The sequence below is a fragment of the Marmota flaviventris genome, chromosome 7, assembly GCF_047511675.1.
Source record: "Marmota flaviventris isolate mMarFla1 chromosome 7, mMarFla1.hap1, whole genome shotgun sequence".
Lineage (NCBI taxonomy): Eukaryota > Metazoa > Chordata > Mammalia > Rodentia > Sciuridae > Marmota > Marmota flaviventris.
Window position 1 is genome coordinate 69,114,702 of NC_092504.1, and position 22,858 is coordinate 69,137,559.

The 22,858-nt window shown below is 35.7% G+C and overlaps 1 protein-coding gene across 4 annotated transcripts in view; it reads left to right on the forward strand.

Annotated features, from left to right (window-relative positions):
• Arhgap24 (Rho GTPase activating protein 24) overlaps positions 1 to 22,858 on the forward strand; it is a 482,648-nt gene that overhangs the window by 205,732 nt on the left and 254,058 nt on the right. For 3 of the 4 annotated variants that reach the window (XM_071614402.1, XM_027939807.2, XM_027939806.2), the window contains one exon: positions 11,984 to 12,071. In XM_071614402.1, coding sequence (XP_071470503.1) covers positions 11,984 to 12,071 — 88 coding nt within the window. Of the gene's footprint in view, positions 1 to 11,983; positions 12,072 to 22,858 lie in introns of those variants that run through there. The other variant, XM_071614404.1, reaches the window with a different exon arrangement.

Sequence of the window (22,858 nt, forward strand, 5' to 3'; positions counted from 1 at the left end):
ACTTGGTTGTGAAAAAATGCAAGATCATTGTACTCAGCATCTCTGTTTATTTTGGTACTCTAGAATTAGCTATTATACTGTTTCTTCCAAGGTTAATTCTAGATTCTTTCCAGTTAAATTTTTAAACACAGCAGAGGTTTATTTGTTAATTAAAGGAAAGGTTTAAATTGGGTTATTTTATCATTAATTTTCTGGCCCATTGATAATGGCTTCTTAGACCCTTAACTTCAGGGTCTTGGATTTCCCCTAATAATTTTTTTATAGATCTGACACTTTGCTTTTCACAATTTTATTTCACAGGGAGACACAAACTCCAAAACCCTATTTTCTTCTTCTTTTTCTCCTACTCTCATAGACTTTGTTTCAGACTTTTGGAATGTACCACCCTATGTGCTATGGACATTTCTTTTCCTGCCTTGGAAATAATAAAAGTTATAAAATGGCATAGATTGTTGGACACTAAATACAAGTTCTAGTAATAGGTCAAGAAGGCTTAGCAATAGATTCTCAGAGCTCTCCAAATAAGGACTCCTGGCCTTGCCACAGTATTCTACCCTGAGGTCCCAAGGAGAAGAATGTGCCACTGACAGGACATTTTCCCTCTTTTCAGAGTAGAGGGCTGAGTGAGGAGGGATTTTCTTTGGCTGCACTCATCTAAATGCTTTGCAGGCTGTTGATTCTTACCAAATACGATGTGGTTATGATTAAATATGATTAAAAGTTAGGTGCCACTTACTAGCACTTGACAGGGGACTCCTTTTAAACTGCACAGAAACTCCTTTTAAATCTGTTCCAGGCTCCTCTCTAGGGGGTCATTGAAAGTTTCCTTTCAAAATCTTTTTGGGTAGTATTAGTTTTCTTTGGTTGTTGTAACAAATTACAAACCTGTGGTTTAAAACAAAAGAAATTTACAGTGCTGGAGGCAAAGGTATGGTAAGCAGGGCCAGACTCCCATCAGATTCCAAGGAAGATATCTTGTCCCCAGCTCTTCCAGTTTCTGGTGACTGCCAGTAGTTGTTGGCTTGTGGCTCCATCCATCTCCCTCTGCCTCTGTGATCATATTGTGTTCTTCTTTATGTGCATACCAAATGGCATGTTCTCTATTTAAGGACATTTGTAGTTAGATTTACAGACACTCAGATAATCCAGGATAATCTCTCTGTCAGCTTCCTTTACTTATCACATCTATAGTAATCCTTTTCCCCAGTGAAGTAATTTTTCCAGGGATTAGGACCTCCTATTATCCTGTGGCCACAATTCAGCCAACTGAACCTACTAAAACATTTTCTATGATTGTCTTTGCTCATGCCTTTCATAAGGCAGAAAACTAAGTTTAGTGTTCCAGCATGTGCCCATATAGCCCTGGCTTCTCCTATTGCTTTTTGCTTAAAAAAAAAAAAAAAAAAAAAAAAAAAAAAAATATATATATATATATATATATATATATATATATATATATATATATACCTAGATAGATAGATAGATAGATATAGATATCAATTTTCCAGGCTGCTCAATTTATTTATGCTTCAGCATTCCTCCTGTGACATAGCTGTTAGGATTCAACATGCAAAAAGCGGTTTCATTCCAAGTAGAAATTGTTGGGTAATGGATTCTGTATCAACCTTTTCTTAGTATACCAGAAATATGTGTGACTGTTTAAAAAACTCAAATAGAGAAACTCAGCAAAATCAAAGTCATCTATAATCTGACTATCTAAAGATAACCTGTATTAACATTTTATTTTTTCCTAAGCGTTTTGGCAGTTTCAACACATAATGACATAGTAGATATATGTTTAGTGAATAAATGGATAAGTGGATGAACCAATAAATCTCAGTGTAGCTTTCTGTTATCTGTTAAGGAAGTGGAACTTGAACTCCCAGGTCAAATTGCATCTCTTCACTTTTCCGGACTGCTTAATTTATTTGTTTCAGCATTTCTTCTGAGACATAGCTGTTAGGATTCAACATACAAAAGGGGTTTCAGTCCAAGTAGAAATTGTTAGGGAATGGTTTTTGTGTCGACCTTTGGACTTTATTTTCCTTCCAGTTATAATCTTTGAACAATGACCTAGGGAACCTTAAGAATGTTCTCTCTGATATGCTGATGCTGACTCACATGGGGGAGTGGGTGTGGAGGTTCACCAGACTAAACAGGGGGGAATGGGGAGAAGGAAGGGCGGATAGGGACGGGAAAGACAGCAGAATGAATTGGACATAACTTTCTTTTGTTCATACATGAATACATGATCATTGTAACTACACATTGTTGTGCACAACCATGAGAATAGGAAGTTATATTCCATGTATGTATGATATGTCAAAATATATTCTACTGTCACATATAACTAACTAAAAAGAACAAATAAAAGAAAGAAAGTTGAACAACATTTTGGGCACAGGCTGATTTGCAGGACATATATTACATAAGCATTAAGAAAGAGTCTCTACAAATTTTGGGTGTGTGATTCTAGAATTTTGGATTTAGAAACATAATAGCTTCCTTTATCTTCACTTATAATCTTCCCCTTCCCATTGCCATCAACAAGGAACTTCTCTATTTTCCAATGAATCAAAACATGTTGAAAAATAAAAGTGACCCCAGAGTAGCTAGACTGGTAATGTACAAGCTTCCTGGAGAATGTTCCTGTAGAAGGACTGCACTGAAAAAAAAAATTCATATTCTTTTGATTTGTCTAGAGGGGAAGTTCACATGGGGGTAAGGTAGCCTTGTATCTGGAAAGATGATCAAAAGCTTTTAAATGAATTATATGGAAACACTGCATACATTTTTCTCCATCACAATTAATGCTGTCATGTTGGCCTCCCAGGGTGTGAATATTTGCAATATTATGTAAATGCTGCTTTAAAATTAAAATGAGCCCAGAATGACAAAACTTCTCAAGTGCTAGATCTGCAGTTTGATAATATAAAACAGCAAGATGAGACATCTCTAGAAAGAACTTGTTTCCATTGGCACTTATAAAATAGTGTCATGCTATCATGCTTGTCATTTCTAATACATAATAGTTCATATATTACTTGCATTCATGTGTTTTATTATCTTAGGAAAACTGTATTTTATATAGTTTGTTCAGCTTTATGAATATTATTCTACTTTTTTCTATAAGGCAATTTGCAACAATGTTTTTAGGTTAGTTTTCCCCCAAAGAGTTTGCACCTCAGAAATACTCAAGTAGATCCTACAATAGCGCCAGTTTGCAAGTCTTCCTCTTCTCTTTCCCTTCCCACTTGCACCCAGAAATCTAATTTCTGAAGGTAAGAAGATACTTGATGACTATTTATAAAACCTCAAACTGCTTTAATAGCAACTAATTATTAAAAATTGAGACATAATGTAAAATCCTTAAAGCAGCTGCATTCATTCATTCTTTCTTTCTTTCTTTTTTCTGTTTTTCAAATAAATATGCATTAGAAATCCCTTGTCCCAGAGTCTCTGCCTAGTATTCCTGGAACTTCATTTTCCTTATCTATTAATTCAGAATTACCTGTGTCAGAGTCATGGGCTTTTTAATGATATAAGTAGCATGCAATATGTTTAGCAAAGTAATAGTCAAGAAATATTAGCAATCATCATTGTCAACATCAAGTGCTATGCTATTTATCATCATGATTGTTAATTAGTGGTCTACCTGTTTGGGGTAGTCTAGCCTGAAAACATGATAGTAAAAACTAACTTCACATTTTCTAAGTAGCTTAACTGGCTGTTTGCTCAACTGGATAATAATGCTCACAATAGAAAATTAACCTTTCTGTAATCATTTCATTATTTGATGATTAGCAAAGATGGGCCCCAAATATCATTGAGACTTCTGGGATATAGGAAGATTTTTTAAAAAACAAATAGATGCTGTAGGCCAGACATTTTTCTTCAAACTTCTCACAAATTAGCTCACAATAAGGTTATGAAGTAGGTTCTATTTTAATCCACCCCCCTTTTTTTTTCTGGTAGCAGGGGTTGAACTCAGAGGTACTCAACTACTGAGCCCAATACCCAGCCCTATTTTGTATTTTATTTAGAGACAGAGTCTCACTGAGTTGCTTAGCATCTTGCTTTGGATGAGGCTGGCTTTGAACTCTCAATCCTCCTGCCTCAGCGACCTGAGCCTCTGGGATTACAGGCATCGCCACCATGCCCAACTTTAATCCCATTTTAAGGATGAAGAAACTGAGGAAAAAGGAGGAGTATTTTGCGTGATGCCATATTGATAAAAGTGTTAGAGTGAGTTAACTTAACCTTTAAACCTGGGCACTCTGACTCCAGAATAGATTTGATAGACCACAAACTTCATTGTTAACGGGAAGATTACTACATGGTCAGAGTGGATATGATTTCATACTTTTCATAAGCCTACAGTATCCTGTTTCCTGCTCATAACAAGACTTATATGCAATACCTTTTCAATTTTCTGCCTTCCCAAATAATTCTTAGAAATGGAAATGCATAGACTTCACTGGCTTTTCTCACTATTATATTCCCTGTGCCTAGGACAGGGCCTGGCACATGGTAAGTATTATTTAATAAACATGTGTTAAATAAAAGAGTGAAATTGCTATATAGAAAAAAAATCAACCAACATATATTATTCTAGTAAAACCTACTGAGTAATATTTATTTCACTTTGATCTCATTTTCAAGCCTATGCCTAATCTCATTTTTAATGGGACACATATTGTCAAGACTAGACTTTGCCTACTTCTTTGTGATGCTCATGGTCATTTTTTCGTTCTGAAAAAGAAAAATCATGCCATTGTGTTTAAGAAACTGACAAAGCATGTGAGTATTTTCTATAAAGGCATGCATTTTTCCATCCAAATATCAAAGAAAAAGATCCCAATATCTATTTTCAACAGCATCAAGCCTTGTCCTAATAATCTCTTGTACTTTTGGTCCAGATATCTGATAATAACTAGAGATGAGCTTTCTCAATAATAGCAATTTTAGCTGAAAACAAACTACAAATTGGTTCTGAAATGTGTTAACTTAGCCAACTCTTAGCTGTCAGACCATGCAAGATTTGCTTACCATATTATCCCAATTTGAAAATTTGAAGAAGATTCTTTATAACAGAGATGTTACCTATCAAGGATGAAAGTATTTCCAGACTGAATATGCTGATTAATTAGTGCAATGTAACTATTGCCACATATGCTAAACTATCAAAAAGTTTATAAGTTTTCCTTTTACATGAATTTCTTCTCTCTGATCAACAAAAATTTGCAGTGAGGTGTCATGGGTAATATGCCCTTATTTAGAAAATTAATGGTACCTATACTCTGGCTATTTTGTAACTCAGGAATCTGTGTTAGTCTGCTTTTCATGATCTCTTACCTGAGGAAAACAACTTAAAGGAAGAAAGATTTATTTTGGCTAATGGCTAAGAGGTTTCAGCCCATGGTCATTGGGCTCCATTGTTTCTGGGCCTATGTTGAAGCAGAATGTCTTGGTGGAGGGATGTGGCAGGGCACCTCATGCTCACTTCATGGTGGCCAGAAGGAGGAGGAGTTGGGGGAAGAAGCTAAAACAAGATCTACTTTGCAGAGAATACCCTAGTGACTCACTTCCTCCAACTAGGATCTACCTTCTACAGTTTCCACCACCTCCCAATAATGTCATCAAAGAATTGACCCACTGATGTGATTAGAGCTCCAGTGGTCCATCACCTGCCCAAAGACCTCACCTCTGAACACTGCTGCTTTGGGGACTAAGCCATGAACAGGTGAGGGACATCTCAGATCCAGTTCTGGGAGATGTTCCAGAGCCAAACTACAGCATGGGGTAATGGAAAGACTGAAGGGTTGAAAGACCTACATAACAAATAAAGAATGTCCAGTGTAACCTCTGTCTGAAAATTGAAGAATATCACATCATTTTGGTTCAAGTTCCCAGAGGGGCCTTTTAAAGCCTGAATCTTCCTAATTCCTGATTTCTAACAAGATACACCACCTTTCTTCTCAAGATAGAGTAAACAATATTGAAGTCTTCTTTGAATCTTTCTTTTTTGTTCCCTGTTTAAGCTAGGGACAGTTTCTTTAACATGTCTTGAAAATATCTCTCTCATAATATATCTCTAACATAAATGTATGCTATTTCTACTGCAGACCTATTTGTGAAGGTCTGGACATTGACCATCTTATGTCAAAGTAATTGATTTCTGATTACAGACTCTTTAGAACCAGTGTTCTTAAGTCTCCTTCTGACTTACACAAGAAGGTGCACTAGTTCTCAATTGCCATGGATATCAAGTGCAATGTCCTCAGCTGGGTTGAACTTTCTGTAGCACATCTTCAGCAATGTAACCAACCCTCCTACTTCCTAATTACTCTTCCTTATGGATATTTTGAATATTCTAATGTGCTCTGCACATGTGTCTCTAATCCCTGCTTTTGTTGATGTTATTTCCTCCACTTTGGAAGCTTACCCTTTGCTCACTAAATCTTAAAACTCCATAGTCCTTTGACAACTGTTTTCTTTATATTATCTTTCCTAACTAATCAGAGTTTCCTGGCATTCTCTTTTTAAACTTTTCTTATATTTGATTCTTTTCTACATTCTTTGCCACTCATTGATCCTATATGTATGTATTGTGTTAATCTTGTATTGAGAATAGATTTTATTATTTGCTTCTTTCACCATTGCCTCACAATGCCTTAGATAATTATAGGAGTAATATCTAACATATGGTAGTCTCTCAAAAAATAAATTACTTTCAAGTTAGTTCGGGCACTAGAATAATTCTTGCTTGTTAGTTGGTTGGTTGTTTGGTTGGTGAATTTAGAGCAACTCTAGGAGAATTAACCAAGTCTCTGCAACCAATAGTGTATGCTTTTATTTTTCCCCACTAATTCCCTTTTAGGTATTTGCATTAAGGAAAAAAGTTAGGAAGGAACTCAAATATTTGTCTTTGTGGATGTTTATTAAATTTTCTTTATAATAACACAAAAGTACCATGAACACTTTACAGCAGTAGAGCATTCCAGCAAGGTCTATACAATTCAACTTATCAAAAATGACACCAAGTATTACATTGACATTATAACAATGTATGATTTTTAATTTTGAAGCCGATAATCAATAAATCTTTTTTATTATTGTTATTGTTATGTTTTTGCAAAAAATTACTGGTTTTGCATATATATGTACAAATAAAATATAGAAAAATGTATTTGGTGTTAATATTGGTTATCTAAGGTGGTTAGAGACTTTATTCTTTTTTATGTGCATCTTCTTTTTTATTGATTTTTTAAAAAATAAATGACAGCAGAATGCATTACAATTCTTATTATACATATACAACACAATTTTTCATATCTTTGGTTGCAAATAAAGTATGTTGAAACCAATTCGTGTCTTCATACATGTATTTTGGATAATGATGTCCATCACATTCCACCATCCTTGCTAACCCCATGCCCCCTCCCTTTCCCTCCCACCCCTCTCCCCTATCTAGAGTTTGTCTATTCCTCCCATTCTCCTCCTCTGTATCCCACTATGAATCAGCCTCCTTATATCAGAGAAAACATTTGGCATTTGGGGGGTGGATTGACTAACTTCACTTAGCATTATCTTCTCCAACACCATCCATTTCTGATATTGTTAAATGCTTTGAAATAACTAACAATAACTGTAAAATAACTAACTTCTCTGAGAGAGGGATTTCAATCACATGGTTTCTAAATAAGGTGATCAAGGTAGTTATTTAAACCAAATTACTTAACTTACTGAATGACATAGTGAATTAACCGTAATAAGTATTTGTAAATTACAGAGTATTTAGCCTTAAATACATAGAATCAATATTTCAACTCTTATATTTATATCACAAATTTTCTGGAAAACTGTAAAAATATAAAACTTATACAATGTCAAATTTAAAATCAAAAATTAAAATTTCAGTTAGAAGTATCTACTTGCTATGTATAAAAAGATAGCATTACTTGGAATCTTCTAATTGCCAAGCAAGGTTGGGGATCACGTGGAAATGTTGTGTATGCAGGAGAGTTTACATGTGATTTGTGTGGCACATGTACAGTGTAATATCCTAAGTAGAGCCTAAAGGTATAGAATTAATATCAGGGATACACATATACACAGCTATGCATAAAATGAATGCTCTGTCTGGAGGGTTGGATACTGTGTTGTAAAACAAGCCTAAGTTACAAATTTAATTACTTCACAAAATCATTTCAGCATATAGAATAAATCCATTGACATTATCACCATGTTTAGAAACCATATAGATTAAACCTACAGAATGAAAGAAAGAAAGGTCTCAATTATGATGAATATCTTCAAATTATTTAGTAGTTCTTAAAGGTTACTAATAAGATACCAGATTTTTCAAAATGGAATCTATAGGCCAAAGGAAGTTAAATAAAAAGTGAAGTAGGAAAATTTGCTTCCTGGAGGAAAAAAACAAAGGAGAAAATATACGTGTAACTGACACTTACTTTGATTTTAGTTAGTGGTTTGCTTTATCACTCGACCAGAAATAGGGAAATAGTTGATGACTATAATTTTCTGTGCCAAACCATGTAGGATGAGAGTTGAGTAAAATACTAGTTGAGCTAAATATTACTTCAAGCTGGGATAAACTGACAATATAACATAATGGACTGGGCATGGGTGTCTGAGTCCAGCATGTGTGGTTTGGGATACTGGCTTTCTTATACTAAGAGTATCATTCACTCAACAATACACTTCTTTAGTGTTAACTAACTACATGCTGGATAAAGTGTTAGTCATTGAGGATAAATTAGGAATTGATGCAAGTATATTTTAGATTTAGTTAATTTGAATAGTGAGTATCAAAGAACCAGAGAAAGAATGTCGTCCTAATGTAAATGGGAGCATGATATTATTTATATAAAATCAGTTAGCTAGATCATATAAAACCAAAGAAAGCAACAAAAATTACCTTAAAAATGTGAATGGAGTCAAACCATCCAGTCCTTTGTTCTAGAACAAATGAAAGCCACTAAAGGATTTTTAGTGTGGAAGTTACAATAACAAATTTGTTCATAAAGATTACTCTGTGTTTTTTTTTCTTTAATTTTTATTGTTGGTTGTTCAAAACATTACATAGTTCTTGACAAATCATATTTCACACTTTGATTCAAGTGGGTTATGAACTCCCATTTTTACCCCGTATACAGATTGCAGCATCACATCAGTTACACATCCACTGTTTTACATATTGCTATACTAGTGTCTGTTGTATTCTGCTGCCTTTCCTATCCTCTACTATCCCCCCTCCCCTCCCCTCCCATCTTCTCTCTCTACCCCATCTACTGTAATTCATTTCTCCCCCTTGTTTTTTTTTTCCCCTTTCCCCTCACTTCCTCTTGTATGTAATTTTGTATAACCCTGAGGGTCTCCTTCCATTTCCATGCAATTTCCCTTCTCTTTCCTTTTCCCTCCCACCTCTCACCCCTGTTTAATGTTAATCTTCTTCTCATGCTCTTCCTCCCAACTCTGTTCTTAGTTATTCTCCTTATATCAAAGAAAACATTTGGCATTAGTTTTTTAGGGATTGGCTAGCTTCACTTAGCATAATCTGTTCTAATGCCATCCATTTCCCTGCAAATTCCATGATTTTGTCATTTTTTAATGCAGAGTAATACTCCATTGTGTATAACTGCCACATTTTTTTTATCCATTCGTCTATTGAAGGGCATCTAGGTTGGTTCCACAGTCATGCTATTGTGAATTGTGCTGCTATGAACATCGACGCAGCAGTGTAGCAGTGATCATCTCAATAGATGCAGAAAAAGCATTCGACAAAGTACAGCATCCCTTTATGTTCAGAACTCTAAAAAAAATAGGGATAACAGGAACATACCTCAATATTGTAAAAGCAGTCTATGCTAAGCCTCAGGCTAGCATCATTCTGAATGGAGAAAAATTGAAGGCATTCCCTCTAAAATCTGGAACAAGACAGGGATGCCCTCTCTCACCACTTCTGTTCGACATAGTTCTCAAAACACTGGCCAGAGCAATTAGACAGATGAAAGAAATTAAATGCATAAAAATAGGAAAAGAAGAACTTAAATTATCACTATTTGCAGAAGACATGATTCTATACCTAGCAGACCCAAAAGGGTCTACAAAGAAACTATTAGAGCTAATAAATGAATTCAGCAAAGTGGCAGGCTATAAAATCAACACGCATAAATCAAAGGCATTCCTGCATATCAGCGACAAATCCTCTGAAATGGAAATGAGGACAACCACTCCATTCACAATATCCTCAAAAAAAAAATAAAATACTTGGGAATCAACCTAACAAAAGAGGTGAAAGACTTATACAATGAAAACTCTGTGTTTTAAAAGAATGGATTGAAAGATGCTAAGAGCATTGCAGAGAATCCAGTGAAGGGTGTTTGAAACATGCTACATAGAGATGATTGTCACTAAAAGAAAGGAGTAGCGGCAGTAAAGCTACAGTAGAATAGAGATGAGTTCTACAATTCCAGATTTTGCAACTGAATGAAAGGTGGTGTGTCACTGAGCTAGGAATACATAATGAGGACTAGGCTCAGTTGCACTTTAATTCAAGTAAATTGAGCTTAGAATACCTTTGAGATATAAATGTCTAATAAGTTCTTGGATACGAAGTTCTGAAGCTTAGTGAGTCCAGGGTAGGAAACATTAGTCTGATATTTGTTGACGTGACTCATTGAAGTCATAGGTGTGGATGTGATGATAGTTTGAAGAGAAAAAAAAAAGAGTCAGAAGAGAAGGAATCATTGAATAAATCTTTGAAAAATTCTAATAGCTATAAGTTGAATTAAAGTCAGCAGAAGAGATTCTACTAACAGAAAAGTAATGGAAAAAACTGGGGAAAATCAAACAACCAAGAGAAGAAGATGCTTCAAGAAATAGTGATCAATAGCTAAATGCTCCTGGGAAGTCACGCTCATGGAGAATGGAACATTGTCAAGCATGCAGTATGTGAGAGTCCTATAAATGGATTTTATGGCTATACAGACTAGGCTGCAATGAATGCATATGAGGAAAGAGCTTTGGTGTAGACAAGTCTTTGGTAGACAATGAAAAAAATAGGACAATGCCTGAAAGGGCAAATGGAATCAGTATTTATTTTTAATAGGATAGACTTTTATATGTGTCTTGATACTGATGGGAATGATACACTAAAAGAAATACAACAGAAAAGATAAAAGTTGTTCAAAATGAGTTACTCCATTCTGTACTAATATTACAGAATACCTGAGACTAGGTAATTTGTAATCAACTTAAATATATTTGCTCACAGTTCCCGAGGAGGAGAATTTCAAGATCAAGGGGTCAGGACCGACTTGCTATGTCATCCCATAGCTTAAGGACAAAGAGGGGGTTAGAGAAAGCAGGACATCAAACTTGCAGCTTCAATTTCTTTTATAATGGTCATTAATGTATCCATGAGGGTGGAGCCCTCATAACTAAATACCTCCCTCCCATTAGCTACCATGTCCTAACATTGTTGCACTGGGATTAAATTTTCAATTTGGGGGAGACACAAAACTACAGCACAACAGAAGACTAATTGCAACTTTGCCTAAGTTATTTAATGTCCCTACCTTGTTTTTCACAACTTTAAAATGAGGAAAATAATACCTAGTTTGTAAGCTTATTCCCACAATTACATAATGTGATATTGATCAAATACTCAGTGAAATTTTGGGCACACAGAATTCACTTAAGATTTTGATACTTGAATGAATCCAGAAGTCAACACAGTGTCTTATACACATTTGATGCACAACAAATATTTGTTAAATGTTAAATGCATATCATTCTAAAACATGATATTTGATTACCAGGAATATGAGCAGCGTGATGAATGTTACTGTACACTGGTTTATCAAGGCATCTTAGCTATTCACTGAAAATGATGATGATAATGAGATGCCTGGTGGTGCTTGCAATTGTGTTGATGTTGGGGAATTTGTGTTCACAGGGAACTATTTTTCTGCCTGGAAATAAAGTCCTTGAACATCCCTGCAATGAAGAAAATCCAGGAAAATTCCTTTTTGAAGTAGTTCCAGGTAAGATATTTTTTCTGGTTTGATTAAAGTATTGTTGTTTTATGTTGGTAAAGATAAAGACACATCAGACAAGTTTTAATCTTCTTGAGTTACTCATTAAGATGAGTATCAAATCTGGTTAGTAATATTTACAGAGATAATGACTTCCAAAGTGTACATTGATACAAATATATGTGCACACATGCACATACTCATGATCAAATGATAATTGAATTCTCATTCATCCATGAGACTCCACAGTAAACCAGAAGTCAGGACTCGATGCTTGTAAAGGACTACTGGATCTAAATCTGATTTTACAGTGATTATCGTATAGAAATTTGACAAGGTATTACAGGTAGAATACTTTGCCTAGCTGATTCACTGATCTCTTTCCTTTTACAAAACTACATCTTATTTAAATGGGCTTTTCCTATAAAAAACAAAACAAGCAAAAAACCCTCTTTCAATGACTAACCAAGTATTACAGTTCTGTACCTCAAGTTTGCTCCCAACCAACCACTTCCACATGTTTGGCTTTCGTGGAGAGTTGAGGATGTCTCTGCCATTTCACCAGATTCTGCAGTTAAATTTCTGCAACATCTGTTTATTTTCCCTAGGCATCTGCACCCATCCCCCTTAGTACTCCATCCCCATTTACATTGTTGAATAACCCAGCAACAATTTCTCCAAGTCCGTGATCTACTTCTTTGATCAGTTGTTCAGTCTTTCCTTATCCCTTGACATAAGAAGAAAGGAGTTAAAAATGTGGTTTTTATAGTTAGTATTGGCTCTGGCTGATCTAGTTTTCATGATATTGATATTGACACAATCACAGCCTAGGGTGGGTGTGAATTTATTTGTGTAATATGAAATTCATATACATAATGTTGGGACAAAGGCAGTCAATAAAACAAATTTTCCCAGATTTTGGAGTGCTGGGAATCTAAAATGTAAGGGCATATTTTTTCCCCTCAATGAAAACAGCTGTAGCATTGAGTTCATCTGGCTCACAATGGAATCCATGACTAAATGTTAATTAATGCAGCTGAAGTGCAGAAAGGTTAGTCAGATGCATCGTGTTATTTGTTTCCCCCCAGGGAGAACATATTGTAGGAAACCTGAATCTTGTTTGCCCTATTAAAATCCTTTTATTCTGACTTCTTTGTGGAATACCCCGTATGGAACCAGATTCCAGATGTTGCTAAGTCTTTGAAGTATTAGTAGAGGAAATTTCTTTCCCTATTTATTCTCAAACATCAGTGCCTGTTGGCTTTTAAACCATCATGGTATTAAACTGATGGCTTTGACTTTTCATCTCCAATAATTCTAGAAGTCTGCTTCCCCATTTGGTCTGCTAGCTGCATAGAGGTTTCATCTTTTGGTGAAGAAGTTCTAATGCAACATAGATGAATATTCTCAAGAGAGTGTCAAAGCCCAGGAAATCAGGGAGAGAACTTTTCCTCCAACTCTGCTATTGCAGAGCATATGTTTCGCAGGCAGTGCAGGTATATGATGGCTTTTGGTGAGCAAAATTTAAGACTGTGTAATATAAAAGCTGAACATTCAGGAGAAAATTCAAACTTGCTGTGAATCTGGAGGTAAATAAATTATGTCCATACTTCATTTGAAAAGATGTTTTCTGAATTATTACTGCAATGGGTAGAATAGTAGCTGCTAAGTTGAGTTTTATAATTTTGAATTATTTTATGAACTGTGAAGAGAACTATGCCAAATAATTCTTTGAAGAAGAACTGAAAACATGAACTGCCACACCAAGAATCTAGTGTGTGTTATTAATCTCGGTCATTTGTGTGACTCTGAATCAGGAAAGCATTTCCAGCAAACACTTGTATACTTGTACATGAATTCAGAGATCTGTTTTAATTTTCATCAGATTTTTCAAACACAGAATTATCTGGGGATAGCAAGACACTTGGTTTATCTTTGCAAATAGGAATGATAAGAAAATACTATCCAATTCTTCCAATTGTGTAAAAATCTAACATGGAAATTGGGGCAGTAACAATAGAGCATTTTCATGTGTCAGAAGTTGTATGATGTAGGAAGTTACAGAATGTGTTTGGCACTTTGTACAGACCCCTTTGTATTCCTACCTACATAACGCATATTATCCTACATTGGCTTTCTGTGTAGAATTCTCTCAAATGCCACTTCTGAAAACCTGCCCTCAAAATGATGCTTACAGACCTAACACACCTATGCTTTTCTGGCAAACACCTCAAGTCTGATTTTCAATGTACATGAATGAATAGGGGGATATTAAATTATTTAATCTTATCAGACCATAATGATTTCCAACAAAACTGACAAAAGCCAACAGCAAGCTCTTTGCTATACAACCTAGTATCACATGTTCACAGACCACTTATGTAAGCATACAGCTTATCCACAGGTGCACTGTATGGCTTTATAATTATTCACCTATAGTAGGAATTTTTGTTTGTTTCTGATTTTGCTTTATTCTGAAATGTACTATGAAACTAAAGGATAATAGTGTGCAAATAAGAAAAATGAAGAATTTTCAACAGAATTGAGAATGTCACCTTTTGTACACTACTTGTTTATATTTGTTCATATATCTCTACCCAGGCTCTAGGCTTTTGTAAGAATCTATCGGCAGAAACAATCTACCATAATTTAGGGTTAATTTGTATAGGTTCATTATCTCCTGAAAAGAATCATCTCTTTGAATATTGCCATGGTTTATAGCATTTCACTCCAATTTTTTCTAATTTCCCTACTTGTTATTCAAAAAGATGTCAGCCAAATTGGCAAATATGAAGACTTTACTGTCAGACATGCCAAATTTTAGAATGGAGTAAACTTTTACAGCCAAGTACTAAGCTTTTGGGAAATGTGGTTGAGAAATAAATGTTGGCAGATCTTTAATGTATAGTCCTTGAAGAAAGAAAATGTTGTCTTTTTTGCTTCTTAAAATGTGTTCTGGTAGAGTTTTCCTTCTGGTGATTTAAAAAAATAATAAACAGAAAAATTAATGAAGTAATGATGCCTTAACTTTCTCAGAAAAATAAAATGCTGTATATGTGTAATAAGAATTGTAATACATTCCACTATCATATATATATATATATATATATATATATATATATATATATATATATAATATATATATAAAAGAAAAAATAAATAAAATAAAATGATTCAGACTTAGAAAGGTAAAGAGACAAAGAACTAACTCCATCTAGATCGAATGTATCTTTCTTGCTCATTACTATATCCCTTGCAACTAGGACAACATAACACAAGATGCTGAACAGATATTTATTGAAGTGTATATATATATTTACCATATTTCTGAAGGAATCTTGGTCATATGAAATGACATCCACTTTGCTATGTTGAACTTTTATTTCCTGCTGTGTAGGATCATTTCTTTCCCTGGTGCTGCAAAGACCTATCTGGTGGCTGAAATAGAGAGAGATTCCTCACATACTTCCCTTTCCTACTTCTCTTCTTTCCTCTCTGATGAAGAGACTGAAAGGATAGAAGGAGATAGAATTCTTCCTATACAGATGTTGTTGCTGGGTGCAGCCCCCTCACACTGACTGGTCATTGCATTCCTTTCCAAATGTTAACACTTTCATGGGGTTTATTTGTGGCTTTTACCATGACCTTGCAATTGGTAACCTACTTCACATAGTAAGCTACTCCCACACTGGAGATGGTCCTGTTGGATGGAGTGCAATATGAGGACTTCAAGGCCAGCTGCTTCTTTGTGTTGATTCATCTACCAGGACACTCATGCTTCCTGGCCTGCCAACTAATAAAAAAGCAGGCTATTTCCCTGTTGCTTCCTCCTTCATCTTATCCTTCTGTCTGTGGGTCATCAGCTATAGCACCCAGCAAGGCCAATGGCATGACAAACTTCAGAGGCCATCAGGATTCCTCAATTTAGTGAAGGGATGGGTGACTATTCTGTCACAGTTCAAAATTTACAAGCAATGCTCTTGGGCTTTCCTGACTTGTTCTAGTAGATAGGAGATATCCTTGCCCTCAAAAAATAATATTTATCTTGAAAACTGCTTTCTCCAGGTAGCACTTCCTGTTTTCTAGACCTCACCTTATAATAGCCAGGGGCAGAGTTCCTTCTCTGATATGTCTTTTTCAGCATGCCCTGTGGGGAAGTTGCTCAGCATAACACCACTGGTGTTTTCAACTTAGCATGTTGTGGGTACTTTTTTCTTCAGCCCTGGGTCTTGGCAGCAATTCCAAGAAAGTGGAGAGGAAACTCTCTGTTTATATCTATCTATAATTTTCAACTGAGTTCCCAGGAAGCACATTCTGGTGGAGATTATGCCAGAATAATTATTGGGGCATGCTCTCTGGAGATAGTTCATGTGTGATAGTTAGGAAGGTAGGATGGAGCAGGAGAAGCTGGCCCATGATGACATCTAATTGATGTCATATCTGATCCTTTGAGGAGCTCTGAGGCTTGGATGCCTCTTAAGGCTACTCCAAACTGCAGGACAGGGCATTTGTCATTTGGAGGGCTTAAATGAGTTAAATGAGGCAGCAGTACATTATAACCTGAAGCATATTTTCTGAAATCTGAACATGTGGAGTTAATTTTTTGAACTGAAATGGATACACTGGTATCTCATCTCAGCTCATCCATTAAGGATGAGCATTTTGGTACTTGAAGTGAGCATAGACATTTTCCTTATTTGCAAGTATTTTGTTTAAGCTCATCATAAAAACAGACTCTGGATAAAGATGCACACCTATAATTCTTTGAAAGCACATTCTAAGGTCATCACTCTGCAATGATGGAAAAATGGGGAGAAACACACTTGCCAGTGGTGGTTTTAATCACATGTTAATAACTAAAGCAAAGGAAGATGCTGTGTGGAATGTTTTTCCCACAGAAAACAATTACACTCTGGGGTCCAGTTCTCATGACAAAGTAAACAATGCTGAAATTGTTCTAGGCTTCTTCACAAACTCCTTGCATGTGCTGGCCAAGTTATCACTCAGTGTCTAGTCACCAAAAAATACACCTGATGCTAATCACATGTTAGGAACCAAACCAAGCCCCAGTTGCAAAGACAATCTCCAGTATTATAGACCCTCAAAGCCCATCTCAGTCCAGTGCCCCAAATCAGTAATAATTAGATCTAGGAGGTTTTCTTATCCTTTTTCCTTCCCACAGGGAAAGAAGAGAAGAGGTAAATGCAGAAGAAAAGGGAAGCAGGATTGTAGAAGTAGCTATGGAAACAGAAAGAAAAGAGATTTTTGAAGGATAATCTTGTGTGATTTTTATCTGCCTGAAAACAAATTTAAGCCCTTCAAAAAAGTACAAGGTGTTATTTATCCTACTTTTGCCATGACTGTGCTAATTAGTCCCACTACTCTCAGACAAATACATATTACATCTGTAAATTAAAGTAGAAATATTTTCATTCTAATTATTTTACAAGGATTTCATAGGAACTGAATGACATGGGTGTCTAGAGAATTTAATAAATGCACTATAGATTCTCATGCCAGAAATATCCATATACCTAGCAAAATGTACATACTTTTGAGGGTTTAGAGATTCCCTCAAGTCCAAAAATAGACCATTGGTTAAGAATAATAATATATATCTGGAACCAGAGAGTATCTTAATCTGTCTTATGGTCTCAATCTCTATTTCCCTATTTACCTCTGTATTTTCCTGTGTATTTATGAATTTGATTTATGTATATGTATATACAAACATGACACATTTTTTGAAATTATTTTTAATTGCTTTATATACTATTCAGGGTTAAAATTTTATCTCTGATTTAGTTGTTCTTTTCCTGGTCCTTACGGATACGTAACCCCACAAACCTATTTCATGCATTTACAACATAGTGTTTCCTGGATAGACATTTCATGTGCCTGGAGGCTATAAAATTTTTAATTTACCAAAACTTGAACCTACTTAGATGGTCAGTGCAGCTGTGTTATGTAATAAGCCAAGTGAGAAATAAATAGTTTTGACAGATATTCATGGGTGTCTCTGGGAAAGAAAAAATGCTTGGCCAGTTTTTGAGTTTTTGAAATAATTATGTAACATCAGCAATGGAAGTTTACCATCCATGTCAGTATCTGCAGCTCCTTCTGGGTTTAACAAACAAAGTCATTGGATACATTAACCTTGTGTCATTTAATAAAGTTTTTAAGTCAGTGTTTGGCATCTATTTTATATGAAAATGTAGGGATATTTCAATGTGTTTTAGCATAAAAGTTGGTAATTTTGTTGATTACTTATTTAAATATGCTGCTAAGGCATCTTAATTTTACAATGGTCCCTTTATCTTAACTTTTTCCCTCTTCTATGCTGGTACTTTAAGCTAAAATCCATACAATTATATTTGTTATCCCAAAACAACTGTGACAATCTCTCTCTCTCTCTCTTTTGTCTGCATAAGTCTGTAGGCAGCCTTTTTTTTTTTCTTTTTTGGCTCACTTTTGTTTTGCTTTTGCTCAGTTTTAATGTGTGCAGATCATTTAGAGAATGTGAGTAGGAGTTGCTTATGGTAGGAAAATATAATTCTATATGCACAAGTGGTCCTGAACATGAATTAAATAAATGCATCGGCAAAAATCAGTATGTTTTAGCTACTATGTATTCTTTTATTAAAAAAAGGAAAAAACGTTTCTGGGATTTTTGTTTCCAAATTCCCTTCCTACTTAAAAATGCCTTAAAACATACATTTGAAAGAAGCTCTTAACATGACACAATGAACATTTTTAAAATGCTTTTAATCCTTTAAAATTCTGGCTAATATTACTTTGATCAAGTGGCTTTTAGGGCACTTATGAAGCGATAGAACTTGTGATCATATGATCACTTATGAGAAGTGGCCCTTCGAGCAGAGTTCTTATCATCCCACTGATCCATCCATCATCACTAAGTGCTAGATCAGGGACCAGTGAACATTTTCTATAAAAGATTAGAGATTAAATATTTTAGACTTCAGGCCATAAGGTCTCTTACAGTTGTTTGACTCTGCTGTCAGAGTAAATAAATGTGTGTGGCTGTGTTCCAATAAAACTTTATCCATGGACACTGAAATAGGAATCTTGTATAATTTTCAAATATCAAGAAATATTATTCCTGTTTCAGTTTTTTCCCAGTTAAAAATGTAAAATAGAGGCAATGGACCAGATTTGACCTTCTATGGGCCATGGCTAGATAAAAAAAGCAAACCTATGAAAAGAAGGCTGAAGATATGAATATAAATCACTAATCCCTACTGGTGCCACCGGAGCCAGAATTAGAACTCAGAGACAGCCTGTCTCCCCAGGCCATGGCATCACCCACTGCCTCAAAATCATGATTCAGAAATTATGTGCCAACATTTTTACTGGGAAAAAAACATCTCTGAATATTTTTATAAGGAAAAAAATTCATCATAAACCTAAAAAGTGTTAGTGACCAAACAGAAAGTCTCTTTTTAGCCCTGACTTAGCTTATTTAGACTCTAGATTCTGACAAGAGCTGAGATCTCTTATGTGGCTTTTAAAATAATGAATACTATTAATAGGAGCCTGGGTGTGCTTAGCATGAAAACCTTTTCCCATACTTAGTTCAATCCACACAAAATTCAGGGAGCTTTTCATAAGTGTTATGAGATTAAAACATCCCTTGTAAGATTAAATATCCTCCAATCATCTTTCAAACTCTTATTTTTACAATATTCATTCTCATCTTACAGTGCTAAGTATCTCACAGATAATAAAAATATTTTGTTTTCAGGTAAAAGAAAATGAAATTAACAAACATCTACTCAGAGAGGGATAATTTATTTCACCTACCATTCATTTATTGTAAATATATCCCTGCCCCACCCCTAGTTTTCCTGTAGCCTTAGTATGAGAAATACTTCCATGATATTCTTATTTAATGTTTACTAAAACATATATCAAGCCTGTACTGATATGCGACAGGCTGTTCATATAACAGCTTGTTTAATATGGCTTGCGATGGATAAATAGCATGTTTCCTGCTGTCAATCAGTGTATTTATTTACTTTCTTAATAAATACAATAACTAGACTCACACCCATATAAACCCACAAACCCACCACACACTACAACCTTCATATCCCAGAAAGAATATGGGTCAGTTTATTATCTCTATCCCATATAGGCCAAATATCCAAGAGTTAAGAGAAATAAAGATGACAGGAAGAAATGACATTATGGGTTTGAAAATTGGTATATTCTGCATTCCCTTCCTCTCTTCTTGGTACTAATATTTCATGTTTTGGGAAGTCTTAGGACTAGAGATGACACCTTTTTTTCCAGTGCCTTATGGAGTGTAGTCATACGGTACATGCTCAAAATATGCTTGTTGAATTAATGCATAAACTGGACTTCACTTTCTTATCTCTGTGGAATGATTGCATTGGATTTTAGAACCTTCCAACTCTGAATTATTTATTTGGATCATAGCTCTTTTCCCCAGTGCCTTAGGAGCCTGGAGACTAGAGAAGTTCATTAACTTCACACACTCTTTACTCTTCAAAAAGAGTCCTCATTGCCTCATCCCTCAGTCCTTCATTAACACTAAAACAAACAGTATTTTTCATTACTTCATTGACAGAGGCTATATATTAACAAGTTATTTGCCAGACAAATAAACGTGTTTTTTTTTCCTCTCATTGTTCTCTGTGGTGTGGTTTTAATTATGCATTCTGAAGCTGTTTGTGTTTACCTGCCTCTTTCAAACAATAATTAAAAAGAGCCTTGCAATCAAATCAAGCTAAGAAAATAGATGGTGAGGTCCTAAACAAACGTCAGCTGCTATTATGTGAATAGAGTCTCCAGGCGGTTCTTCTTCCATGGAGGGTCTTCTCGAAGCTGTATCTTGGCTAGAGAGAGAGTGAGTGTGGGTGAGTTGACGGTCAGTGGAGAGCAACCCATAGGTCACAAATGATGTGGGAATGAAAAGGGGAAATCACATTTCATGAGAAAAGGAATATATCAAAAGAAACAAAATGATGTCCAGCGTGACAACTGCTAATAAATAAGAGTGACAAAAGTTTGCAGCAGGGGTGGAGGGCACTTTGGCTGTAGAGGACTTGCCTATCATGTGTGAAGCTCTGGGCTCCACACCCAGCACTGAAGAAAGAATAAAGCTGGCATAGCCCTGAGTCCTGTGCTAACTGTCAGAGGCCCTGTGACAGGAAAAGGGAGTGGGCAGAGAGTGTTTGCAGTGTCTATTAATTTTCTAAAACTGCCATAACAAAGTCTCTAAAACTGGGTGGCCTACACAGAACTTTTTCCTCAGAATTCATCTACTGAAAGTCCAAAATCAAGATGGTGTCAGAGTGGGTTTCTTTGGAAGGGCCCCTCCTTGGTTCCTATGCCCCCCCTTTTCCCTGTGCCTTCAGGGGATCTTACTCTGATCTCTGCTATATCCTAATTTCTTCTTCTTGTAAGGACAACAACTATATTGAATTAGTGACTTCATTTCAACTTACCTCTTTAGGATCTGTTTCCACATTTAGGAATTTAGAATTCTTAAATTTTAAGGTACTGGGGGTTAGAACTTCAAAACCTGTATTTTTGGGAAACACAATTCAGCTCCCAATGGAATTAAAAGAGGCAATGATACCTACGTGCTCTTCTAGGGGTTTCTTGTTTTAGGGCAAACTCTCCATCAGGTTGTCCCTGACTGCTTGAGCTCCATCCTAGTCCTCCAAGGAAGAAGCAGAAATTTTCACCTTGAGACATGGGCATCCCATGGCCATCCAAAATTCTACTTCCACTTTTCCTAAAGATCAAAAAGCCTGAATGATTTAGCCACCAAAGCAGGAACTAAGAAGATGTGAAACAGAAATGGGGGCTGTCCAGAAAACAAACCTAGATACTCTCTCCTGAAAACTGACCTTGGATTTAATTTTATTCAGAGTGTTTTGTTTTGCTGTTGACATTTCGCCTAACGGAAATAGACCAGACATCTAGCCTTAGTGTTATTGTTACTTTCTTTTTTATTCTTTCTTTTAAATCAAGGCCAGTTTTATTTGCGTCTAACAAACTCTTTGTAAAAGTGGCATGCGAATGCATCACACACTGCTGTGCTGTGTCTAGTCCGGGGCAGAAAGCCAAAGGGAGGTCTGGATACATCTTTTCCAGTGGCCCAAGGCTTCTGTGGTGAATTACCAACTTGTCATTCAGGATACTGAGGAGCAAGTGGTATCAAGACAGGCAATTAAGGCTTCTGGAGAATGATTAGCGCAGGGGCGTGACCCAGTGTGGGGTTCATCTCTTCAGCACCAATCACGTTGTCTTTTTCGCATGACTCATTATTCCTGATGTGTCACTTGCTCACAGGAAACACAGAGGAGATAATGACAAAACTGTGCTTCTGGGCTCTTTGGCTCCAATCTATGAACTATGATTTCTCATAATAGGTTCTTTGATTGAAAGATAAGTAACTCATTTCACAGGGACCCAGCTGATGCAAATCGATTATCATTCAAATAGTTGATTTATTTTGATTTTGATTTTTGATCACCCTCTCTCCCATAGATAACTTCTCTGCCAACTTAATTTTATGGCTATTTCTCCAATTTCCTGATATCAAATATATGGAGCTTGTTTTAACTTCCATTAAATCCTCTTTTCCTCTATTACAACAGAGAAACTGCCTTTTTCCTTCACAAATCCAGTCCTTTGTCTGTTTTTGAACTCCATTCACTTCCATCTTTTCAGGAATTCCAATCTACTGATTGTTCTGTTTCCCTCTTGTTATGTTGCTTTGACTTCCATATTGTGGTATTTCC